Source organism: Plasmodium cynomolgi, chromosome 9 (genome assembly GCF_000321355.1).
Source record: "Plasmodium cynomolgi strain B DNA, chromosome 9, whole genome shotgun sequence".
NCBI lineage: Eukaryota > Apicomplexa > Aconoidasida > Haemosporida > Plasmodiidae > Plasmodium > Plasmodium cynomolgi.
In genome coordinates, this window is record NC_020402.1 from 226,576 (window position 1) to 238,621 (window position 12,046).

The 12,046-nt window shown below is 45.7% G+C and overlaps 2 protein-coding genes across 2 annotated transcripts; one reads left to right on the forward strand and one right to left on the reverse strand.

Moving 5' to 3' along the window:
- Nucleotides 1-2,249: 2,249 nt before the first annotated feature.
- On the forward strand, nucleotides 2,250-3,494 carry PCYB_091470 (pescadillo N-terminus domain containing protein; the record flags this gene model as incomplete). Its single annotated transcript, XM_004222260.1, has 1 exon — nucleotides 2,250-3,494. A coding segment is annotated over one exon (1,245 nt), but the record flags the coding sequence as incomplete, so codon positions are not given.
- A 2,035-nt stretch (nucleotides 3,495-5,529) lies between these two features.
- On the reverse strand, nucleotides 5,530-11,845 carry PCYB_091480 (transcription factor with AP2 domain(s); the record flags this gene model as incomplete). Its single annotated transcript, XM_004222261.1, has 2 exons — nucleotides 5,530-8,229; nucleotides 8,456-11,845. The coding sequence occupies 2 exons, from the start codon at nucleotides 11,843-11,845 to the stop codon at nucleotides 5,530-5,532; spliced, it is 6,090 nt and encodes a 2,029-aa protein (XP_004222309.1).
- Nucleotides 11,846-12,046: the final 201 nt, after the last annotated feature.

Below are 12,046 nucleotides of genomic sequence, written 5' to 3' on the forward strand. Positions count from 1 at the left end.
AAGAACTCCACAAAGTAAATTGGGGGGGGGGAGGGGGAAAAAAAAAGAAAAGTGTCAATAATGGAGAAGATTCCTACCTCTTTGCAGCTGTTCTATAGACCCTCTCTCGTTCACCCTTTTTTTTTTTCTTTTTTTTGCATATCCGAGACTTAACTTTGGAACCCACTTTATCGCAACAGCGAAACGGGGGGGGGCAAAAGGAGGGAGGGATTGCCCTACCTCATTGGGACCACATTGAGGCTCCGCAAAAAGGTAGACAAAAAAAAAAAAAAAAAAAAACCAGGAGGAGGCAAGCGCGAACTGTGATGACCAACCGCACAATTGCTCAGCAGCAGTTTCTCCCACTGTTCCACCCGAAAAAAAATACCCACGCGTCCAAGCAAAACGGAGAAAAGCCACGGAGAGGGACGCTCCCAAATGAACTCCATTCTTATGGAAAAAAAAAAAAATATATCACCCAGATGCCTGACATCAATTTTGTGTAAAAAATGACATTTCGCAGACCCCCTCTTTTTGCTGTCCATTATTTGCGTCGTGATCTCTTGCTGCGCGGACAGCAGCGCGTGCAAGGCAGCCCCATTTGTGGGTTCCCATTTTTTGGCTCCCCATTTGGGGTCCATCCCACACGGAAAAATGATCCATACGGTGGTCTTCTTACCGTTTCATGTAGGCACACGCTGTCAGAACGCGCTGTCAGCACGCACGCAAAGGTGCTCTCTCCGTTGGCAAATGGGTAAACTGCTAAATCGCCAAAGTTCCTCCACTGTGGCTCTACAGATGATGTAAAGGAAGGTTACAAGAAGGGGAGCATCTCTGCTCAGATAAGGGACTCCTTTGGAATCCCCAACACAGAGAAAAGCTTTTTTTTTTTTTTGGAGGAAATTACTATTGGACCTTAAAGCAGAGAGGGTAGGGAAAAGAACAAATGTGTGCATTCGCATGAGGTGATATGGTTCCTATTTTTCATTTCGAGAAAATTAACCCAGTAATTGATTATTGACTCATCACGGGTTATGGGGCGGGGGGAATAAATCCCCATGGGCACCCTTTCATCTGTAGTTCTCCTGCCATTTTGCGCTTTTACCAACAAAGGGAGAACATAGGGATGTTCTATGGGCATATGCAAAGAGGTTCATTCATGTGCAAGCACTTCTATTCATGTGAAAGCACTTCCATTCATGTGAAAGCACTTCCATTCATGTGAAAGCATTTCCATTCATGTGAAAGCATTTCCATTCATGTGAAAGAATTTCCACTCATGTGCGTCCATGTGGGGGGGGAAATAAGCGCCAAATAAAAGGGGAACATCCAGCATCCTGATTGATGCGCGATTCTTATGATCCTCTAAAGCTACATCATCTTAACACAGGAAAAGGGAGAATAAAAAGTCCTCCAAAAAAGTTCACATCACGGTATAGTGGGTAAGATTAAAAAATATATTTCGTTGCGACGGGATTAGCGCGCCGCTTGGCTATCCTCCAAATGGGAGTGTGAACGACATGCATTTCGAGGTGCCGCTATCGTGCGCTGCAAATGTATACTGTCATGGGGTGACTAAACCACTGCCGATCCGACCGTTTCCTCGCGAAAAATAAGAAAGCCAAACATATTTTATTCACCGAAAGGATTGTTAACGTGTTATGCATGGAGGGACCAACGGGGGAAGGGGCAACCGCAAAAAATTGTGAAAACCAAACCATGAGCAGTGCATACGTACTTGCAGAAAGAGTCGGGGAAAAAAAAAAAAAAAAAAAATTTGGCTGATCTGCGCTCAGTGACAATCTTTTCAGCAATCCACAAATGTAACCACTCCGTATGTTTTAAAAAATTCCGCGCAGTTGGTGAAACGTTGCTAGCGGTTTGTTTGTTTGTTTGTTTGTTTGTTTGTTTATTTATTTATTTATCTATCTATTTATCTACTTATTTATTTATTTTTATTTTTTCCATCCCCATCGTACCATTTTGTACTGCTCATTTTTGTTTTTCTGCCATAGGGAGCATCCCCCAGCGCGGCAGCCGTTTGGGAGTGAGCAACCGAGGGGTAAACAGCCCATCCGTGCATGGTTCGCTACTCCCCGCATACTCATCGTGTAGCCATCTCGCAGTCATCGCTATTCCCCGCATACTCGTCGCGTAGCCGTCGCGTAGCCGTCGCGTAGCCATCGCGTAGCCACCTCGTATCCCCCCTGTAACCGCCGCATCACCTGCGAATCCCCTCCGTGCGAGCGCCAAACCCTGAAGCTGCCAAAATGCATATCCACAAGCTGCGCAAAAAGGCAAAGAAGAAGAAGGAGGGCAAGTACCTCACCAAGAGAAGCATATTGAAGAAGCTCTATCTGAAGGAAAGGGAATTCAGAAAGTTATGCATTTTCAAGGGAATCTACCCAAAAGATTTTAAAGAAATCCCATTAAAATTACGAAGCAAGTTCTACAAGCAAAAGGTATACTACTCCAAAAATGATTTCCAAAAGTTGGCCCATGAAAAAATTATTCAAGATTTTCGAAAAATCACAATATGTTTGAAAAAGTATAAAAAATACAAAGTGGCATTGGAAGATGAAGAAAAATGTAAAAACTTGATAAAAAATTTTCCCAAGTATACATTAGACCATATAATTAAGGAAAGGTTCCCAATATTTTCGTATGCAATAGAACAACTAGATGATGCTCTAAGTGCAGTGGTTGCTTATTCGTTACTCCCTTCCAACGAGAAAATCGGAATTTCGAACCGCTTCGTCACCAACTGTGAAGTGATAAAGAATCATTTCCATTACTACATTTACAAAACCAACAGAATCAAAAAGGGATTCATAAGTGTAAAGGGATATTACCTACAAGCAGAAATTTTACAAAAAAAAGTTACGTGGCTTATCCCACATACATTTACTCCCTACTTAGACAAGACCATAGATTTCACCATTATCTCCACTTTTATCGAGTACTACATCTGTCTCCTAAAATTTGTCCTCTTCAAACTTTACAAGATGCACAATATGGTGTATCCTCCAGAACAGAGCGAATTGCTGAAAAATGAAAAACTCAGACACCTTTCATACGACAGGTGTTTGATTTCGCTCTGCAGGGAGAAGTTCGAGAGTCCGCATACCCAGGTAGGGGAATCCAACGAGGGGAAGAAAAACGCGCACACATTGGATAGCGGCAATGCCGCAGATGGCCACGCTGTGGTGCAGAATCCACAGGAGGGTGCATCCCAAGTAGGGGAACAAAGCCATAGTGAGAACCACCACGAGGAAGGGAAAACCTGCAGTCTACCCCAAAAAGAGCACGAAGCAGAAGAAATAAAACACAACATAGACGAACAAAATGACACCCTAAAGGATCTGTTCAAAAATCAAGTATATTATATCCACACAGACATGCCCCTCGACATACTCTCTCTCATTATCCTTTCTTGTGGAGGTTCCATAGGATGGAATTCCCCATACTCTCCATATCAACTGGGCGATCAGAAAATCACACACGAAATTTTAGAACCGTACGGTGAAGGTACACAAATGGGAAAACAAAAAATGGAAAAAATGTATGTACAACCTCAATACATATTCGATTGCCTGAACAGAAAAAAAATACTCCCATGTAGTGACTACTCCGTGGATGTAAAAAATTTACCTGTACATCTCTCTCCATTTATTGAGGATGATAATTTTAAAAACTTCGTGAAAAAGGAGGAATACGCAATTAATAAGCTCTTAAATGAAGAGGTACAGAAAAATGGCCAGAACAGTGACACAGAGGAGACAACAAAATATGAACATGGTCAGGCAAATAAAAACGATGAATTGCTAAAATCAGATGATGAAGTAAGTAAGGAAAAACTGCAACTGTTTAGAAATGAATGCTTAAATAATCAGATGGAGTTGGAAGATGAAGACAATTATGTTCCATTGGGGGAGACCCCCTTGAAGGCTGAGCAAAAGACCAAGGAGATGCAGTCAGTCCAAACGAGGGAAAATATAGAGAGACATAAAATCACCCTCAGTAAAAAGAAGCGAAAATTGTACACAAGAATTGAAAGAGCGGAGAGGAAACAAAAAATGGCCATCGACAAGTTTATTAATAAAGCCAGAGGGAAGAATCTTGATGGGGGCGCAAAAAAAAAAATTCAAGCGGGGCAGGAAGGAGGGAGCTACATAATGAGTGGACAGATTGGCCCGCGTAGCCACCACATAGTTGGTGAGTAGCAGCTCTGCTTCGATACACTCTGCAGTGGGGAGGCACCCCGAGGACATGCTTTCCGTTGGGGTTGAGCCTATTAGTGTTTGTGTTTGCGTCTGTGCTTGCGTCTGTGACTGCGTTGGTTTCCGTATGGGGGGATGGCGTGTGGAGAGCGATGCCGATTTATCGGGGAAGAGGAAGAAGCGCCCACTTCCTTACACAAGACGTACGTATATGTATGCACCTGCTTGTGCGTCCCCTTTTGTTTGGGCCAATCCAACGCACCCACTTGGGACGGCCCCTAACGAGCTTGCGGCCAAAGCTAATCCGTAGATCCAGTAGATAATTATAACATAAGAACTGCGTTTATCGGCGAGTGCACACGCATATATGCATGTACATACACAGGTGTCTCTCCTCAGTGGCGCACCGTAACTGCGCTTTAAGGAACACACAATATGATCACAATGGACGAAGGCAAACCGCGCAAACGATTCACCTTTTTGAGCGCGTCGTGATATAGGCAGAGCTTAACTACGCACAGGCTGGTCCACAGACTGACCCGCAAACTGGTCCACAGACTGACCCGCAAACTGGTCCACAGACTGACTCGCAAACTGGCCCACAAAATGTGCGCCTCCACGTGCTCCTTTTCAAGTGTACATTTTTGCTTCTACCCCCCTGTCACCTTTTTTTTAACTTAAAAAACGCTTTCCTTTTTTTCCCCTTCCATTTTCGCCCCAATTTGCTTCCCAAACGGTTGCTATTTTAAGGCAAAAATATACCCACATGGGTGACTACATGGGTGACTACATGTGGGACTACACGTATGACCACACGTATGGGCCATAAAAACGAACACGGAGCACTCTGTCTGCCCACTGGACCGTTTCTCCGTCCCTCTTAAAGCGTTATGGCAAAAGTACGCGTCCACGTAAAACTGTTATGTTAACATAGCTGGAACTTAAAAAGGGATCTGTTTAGAGGTACATACACACAACAGTTCGCGCGTGCGCCACGCGTGTACGCATCTGTGTATGCACGGACGATGGCACAAACACTTGCACAAAAAAAAAAAGGGGGGCAAAAAAAAAGCAAAATGACGCAAAGTGTTGCAAAGTGACGCAAAGTGATGCAAAATGGCGCAAAGTGATGCAAAATGGCGCAAAATGGCGCAAAATGGCGCAAAACGGGCTAAGACAACGGCGCAACTTTCGAGTGAAAAAAGGAAAAAAAAAAAAAAGCTACGAATACCAACGCAGAAGCGAATGTAAATACACATACATTGCCTCTCGCAAGCCGCTTCGCCGCTTGACCAATTGACCGCTTGACCGCTTGACCGCTTCTTCCTCACTAGGAGGAAATTTTCTGGTCGTCCGTGACGGCCTCCAAAAAGTTGCTTACCGTGTGCGAGTCGATCGCAGGAAATTGCAAATTGCGAATGTACTTGTTGGGCAACCCGATCGAGTTGGAGAGCATCCTGGAGGAGTTTATCGACTGCTTGTTGTTGTTCTCTGCCCCGCTGCCATAGGAGTCTACAAGCGAATTCGAAGGGAAGTTATTCCCACTACTGTTGCGGGCGCTTTTCCTAGACGAGCTTTTGCCATCATCATTATTATTACTCTCCCCTGCCGACCCTCCATTCAAACTTGAACGCAGAAGATCCACAGAGTTAAACGCGTCGTTATCGTTCTTCGTACACTCAATAAAAAAGTTTATACTATCATCCACCTTAATGCAATCACCAGCCGTCACACCACCAGTAGCAACACAGCCTCCTGCCCCACCGCTGCCATTATTCCCACAGGACATGCCTAACTTGTTCACTTTCTTTCCACTCCCAGCAGTTAAGGTATGCGAATCGTTCAAAGCGTTCAAACTGTTCAAATCGTTCAGCTCGCTCGAAATGTCTGCAGCAAGTTTGTTGCTAATCAAGCAGCCTTCCTCGTCGTCATTAGAGTACATCAAGCTGCTGTCTTCATTCAGCTTGTTTTCCTTCCCATACGATATGGACTCATCGCTATTGGAATTTATCGAATGGTTGTTATTCCCCTTTGACGCACCTTTAACATTATTTTTGACCAAGCTGCTCTTAACACCCTGCTGCTGTTGCGTCTGCTGCTGCGTCTGCGACTGCTGCTGCGGCTGCTCTTGCTGTTGTTGCTGCTGATGGTGGTGACTGGACTTCTTCTTCCCCTTCTTCGCATCTGCGTTCTTTAAATCGGTGTGGTGCCTGTATTCTTTTTCCCACTCGGTTCTTTTCAATATAGACAATTTTCTCGCTTCATTGTATCCGTACTTGCTCACACTAAAGCTGGTAAAGAGTCTCTTATTATTAGCTATCTGAAAATAAGCATTCCATTTGCCAACTCCTCTAAGAGATTTGGAAAAATAAACTCCCTTCACTTTGTCATCATTTGGATTAACCCCAACCGGCATTTCATATTTTAATTTCCCAATTCCATAGTTTGTTGATGCAGCCGGTGTGATGGTAGATGAATTTTTCAAATTTTTAATATTTTTGCTTCCACCATTTGAGGTATTCATTCCAACCGTTTTTCCATTCTCATTCTTACTATGTTTGTATGGACTCATACCTCCGGATGCTCCACCTGAAGTGACAGCACTGCTCATGCCAGCAGCTCCAGAAGAGACCCCTCCTTCCATTTTGCCACCACTCAGGAGCAGCTCGCTACTATTATCGTTATTACTTAGTGACAATTCCGACTCGTTGGCACTCATCTTTGAATTATAATCGGCACTAAAATCGTAACTGTTCTTCTTCTGTAATCCGCTTGGAGTCGCGGTGCTTGTGGCACTTCCACTCACGTTGTATGCTCCCTTCATGTTCATCGTGCCATTATTGTTATTGCCACTGCTGTTACTCTGATTCCCGCTTCCACTTTCGTGCAAGTTATTGTCATTTCTGTTGTTCCCGTTCAGGCTGTTCATCAGAAGGCTTCCTGGATGGTGCAGCGAACTCTCCAGCAATCCGTTGGAGCCATTATTTGTGTTCATTATAAAATCGTACAATGTGCTGGGGTTTATATGGTGATGAGGTAGCGATGGATGATGCAGGGGGTAGTGATGATGGTGGTGAAGCATGTCAGAGTCGCGATCTCGATCGCGCTCTCTATCGCGGTCGTTCCCATTTTTGTACGATGAGGGTGATCCAGCTCCCGTTCCTCCTCCAGATGCACCTCCGTTGGCTCCCTTCTTGCCAAAAATTTCCTGCGACAGGTTCAAAATGTCCTTGTAGTTTTTCACGTTACTCATACCGTTATTCTTGTTGGCATAACTTTTTCTCGTATTCATGTGTGGGCCGCTGTTTTCGTCAACAGAGTAATCGTTGGAGTCCTTCTTCAAGAAGTCTATGACTCCAAGCAGGCTTCCACTACTTCCAGCCAGGTTAGCTCCCCCTCCGCTACCGCCAACGCTGCCAACGCTGCCAACTCCGCCAACGCCGACAACGCCGCCAACTCCGCCAACGCCGCCAACTGCGCTAACATCGCCACTCTTTTTATCCTCCAACAAATTAAACTTCAACTTCTTCAGCACATTCGGGTTGCACAGGAGGTAGTTCAAGTCATAGCCGCCTAAACCCGCTCCATTCGTGTTCACCCCGCTTCCGGAAATTCCATTCAGATCTGTGACCCCACTCACCATGCCCCCATTTGCATTAGCCATTCCGCTAACATTCCCCCCGGCACCTCCCCCACCGCTGCATTTCTGCATAGGGTGATGACCGTGATGGTGATGCGCAGCAGACGTGTCCCTCAACTTCCTCTTCCTCATTATGCTCTGAAAACTGTTCGATGAAAAATTTCCGTTATTGTCACATCCGTTTAGGATTCCTCCTTTGTTTCCGCTTCGTCCGTACTTGGTATAGTACTCTCTCTCGTCAAAGTTGTCCTCGTCACTAAGTTTATACTCCTGCAGAAATTTGGTCATGTCGTTGTTGCTGCTCGAGTCCAGCTTCAGCTTGTTGTCGTAAAAGCTCTTCACATCCTTCGCGTCCTTATCATGACAGTATACATCGTTGGGTGATTTATCCTGCAGTATGAGGTCGGGGGAAAAAAAAAAAAAAAAAAAAATGGTATATGGTATATGGTATATGGTATATGGCATATGGCATATGGCATATGGCATATGGGAAGGCGTCACAAAAATGAGTCAGTTGCTAGCTACTCATCGAGCACAAAACTGAGCACTCGCAGGTGCATATGCAGCATGCACAAAAAAATCATCACTGTGCACTACACGATGAGAAAGAACTCACCTCCCATCCGCCGGATCCGCACAAATGCGCATAGAGACAGCGCAAAAAGCTCAAGTCACTGGAGGTCAAGTCCACATCTTTCAACTTATTCTTCTCTGCACCGCTGCCCTTGTGCATATTCGCATACTCCGCCATGAATGATTTAAAATGCAAATAGGCATTCACATTAGCGTTACCGACGTCGTGCACGGTGGACTGGCTACACGTACTATACATGTTTTCACTCTCCTTCGAGTTCAGCTTGGTCAAATTTTTGTATTTTTCCACCACCTTCTCGGCCTCCTGAATGTAGTTATTGTTGCAGTCGTTATACGAATGGTAGTCTATGCTGACGTTTAATTTGTTCAGAATATTTTCATCCGAGTAGCTGCATTTCTTCTTACACGAGTTGGAGTTGGAACCGAAGCTGTTGCTATAACTTAGAGGGTTATTATTTCCACCCAACCCCATCATGTTTGTTGCACTGTAGTTACTGTTCAGGGGGTTCACTTTGTTGTTACCATTGTTGCCCGGGATGTTGCTACCTATGCAGCTATTGTACAGGTGTCCACTGGCGCAGTTCACTGGGAGGGCACTCGGGCAGGCGAAGTGATTTCCATGCGAGTTACACGCGTAACTGGGGAAGCTTCCCGCCCCGGCAAATGTTGTTCCGACGATTCCAACAGATCCGACAGCACCGCACGCGGTTGCACCTCCGGCGGTTGCACCTCCCGTGGTTGCACCGCCGGTAGTTGCCCCTCCCGTGGTTGCCCCTCCTAGTGACCCTGCAACTACCGCCCCACCTCCGCAGACAGCCGACACACCGCACTGACTCCTACCTCCGCACGTCAGGAAGTCTTTCCCCTTCTTCAAATCGACGCTTCCACTTGAATCGTTGCACACGTTGTGGTTACCGACACCCTTCTTATACGCACAGCTATAGAGGGACAGTACGCTGGGCTCTCCATCTGTCACATGAGGAGACACTCCTGATATAACATTACTCACACTGTTGTTCCCATGGTAGGTGCTGCTAAAGTAGGGATTCCTCAAAGACAAGTCATGCATCTCTTCGACAATTTCTTTAGACAAGTTATTCTCCACCTCATTCATAATCTGTTTTAACATTTCACTTTTACCATTTTTATTTTCACTCGAGGAAGAAGAACTGAAGGAGGTACTTTTATCATACAGGTTACTCTCCTCCTTGCCCTGCACACTTTTTAATTTCTTTATAATCTCCAGCTCGTCTATGCATTCCACAATCGAATCAAGAAACAAACTTTTCGCAGCAGATATTTTTATGTTTGAAAAACAGCACAGATACAAATCTAAGTTATTCATTTCAACGTTGTTCAGGATATTCACAAAATGGTATTCGAAGGACTTGTTCGTTTCACTCCATATAGACGTTAATCGCTTCAATATACGTAGATAGCTGAGGCAGATAATTTTGGACTTCCTTATGTTTTCACTTTTGCTCAGGGCTTCTTTGCTAGCCATGCCGTAACTCTCGTGCATTCCTCCGCTAGCGAGGTTGCCAAAGGGGGGGCTTCCATATGGGGCACTTCCATACGGGGTACTTCCAACGAGATTATTTCCAACGAGGTTACTTCCGACAAGGTTACTTCCGACGAGTTTACTTCCTACGAGGTTATTTCCGACGAGGTTATTTCCGACGAGGTTATTTCCGACGAGGTTATTTCCAACGAGGTTATTTCCGACGAGGTTACTTCCAACGAGGTTACTTCCCACGGCGCTATTCCCGACGCAGGCACTCTTCCCAACAGCGGCAACCACATCAGAAACAGCACCGACACCACCGCCGTGCACATGTGCGGGGATCCCCCCTCCTACAGCCACCACTCCGCATGGGTTTACCCCCCCTGTGGATGCATTCACAATGGGCACAGTGCCATAACCATTGCTAACAACGTCTCTGCTCTCCTCTGTAAATAAATTCTCAAACTGATTGTTCACCCCCTCCTCCCCTTTAATGCTAAGGAGGTTATCTATCAAGGCAAGAGTCTTGTTCTGGTCAATGGGGGAAGCATGTTCAGTAGCACTCTCCTTCTGCATTAGCATATCTTTTATTAATGAATTCTTAAAATGCTCGTTGCTGTTCCCTTCACTGTTTTCATTCTTCAACTGCATTTCGCTGTTCAACTGCATGTCGCTGTTCAACTGCATGTCGCTGTTCAACTGCATTTCGCCGTTCAACTGCATTTCATCCTTAAATTTATCATCCGGGTGATTCTCCGTTTCATGTTCTTCCTTAAAAATGGAATTCTTCGACTTCACTTCCTCTTCCTTGCTGTACACACAGCTGTCACTGATTAACGACTCTTCGAATCTTTCCTTCGATTCTTCATCTTTGCACATTTCGTTCCTACCTTGGTAGGCGTTTCGATTGTCCTCCCCCGGATTGGGCTCACCATCGTTTGGCTTCCCTTCGTCATATGCGAGGGGCGCCGTTCCCTTATGGAGTACTGGCTCTTCTGCATACTCCCCTGCACTCACTCCCTCCACTCTGTTATTCTGCTCGAGGGGCGATTTCCCCAGTTCATCTTCGTCATCAGCCTCGTCCGCTTCGACATCCGCTTCGACACCCGCTTCGACGTCCGCTTCGACGTCCGCTTCAACACCCGCTTCGACATCCGCTTCAACACCCGCTTCGACATCCGCTTCGACACCCGCTTCGACATCCGCTTCGACACCCGCTTCGACGTCCACTTCGACACCCGCTTCTACCTCCTCGACCGCCATCCCCTTAGCGGGCTCCTCCTTTTCACAATTGGGGGAAAACTGCTCCCCACACTGACTGTCACCATTGCCGACGCTAACATTATTCCCCATGTTGACGCTGCCATCCTGTGGTGCGGACACACCCTGCAGGGCCTCACTCCTTGAGTAGTTCTGTCTCTTTTCATTTATACCCGATTCTGTCACTCCCGAATCGAACTTAATCTCCGCTTCGTCCCTCTGCTCACCACTAAGCGGGTACTTATTACTGCTGACACTTCTGGTCTGCCTCCTCACCACCCCTTCCTCATTCCCATCGTCATTCTCGTTTATATGTTTGGCTAGCTCCTCCTCCTCATGAGATAACAGTGTTGAAGATTTCGCAATCGGGTTAAAGGTCCCTTCTTCATCATGGACACTCTCCATGCTTCCAATGTTGATCTGATGTGGGGTGGTAGTTCTACTGATTGGATAAACTTGTGTCTGTTGCTCCGCATAATCCATGTAACTTTCTATTTTGCTTAATGGATTTTCATTGTACAAATTCTTCACTTGGCCATCTTCCACCCGTTCGGTCTCCCCCTTAGCACTGGTGGGTCTCTTTCCTTTTCCATCCACCTCAATGGGTTGCTTCTTGCTGCTGTTAGAGCTACTTCTCAGAGAGAACATTGGTGAGGCGATTGGTTAGACAGGCGGGAGGGGGGAAAAGCAAGGGGGGTTGTCCGCCAAGTGTACCAAACGGATAACAAAAAAAAAAAAAAAAAAAATACGAGCAACGTGGAAATGAAACACTCGCACGGATAAAAACAAAACAACCGAACGAATTAAGACAAAACACACGAACGACGTAAAAACAAAACACACGTACGA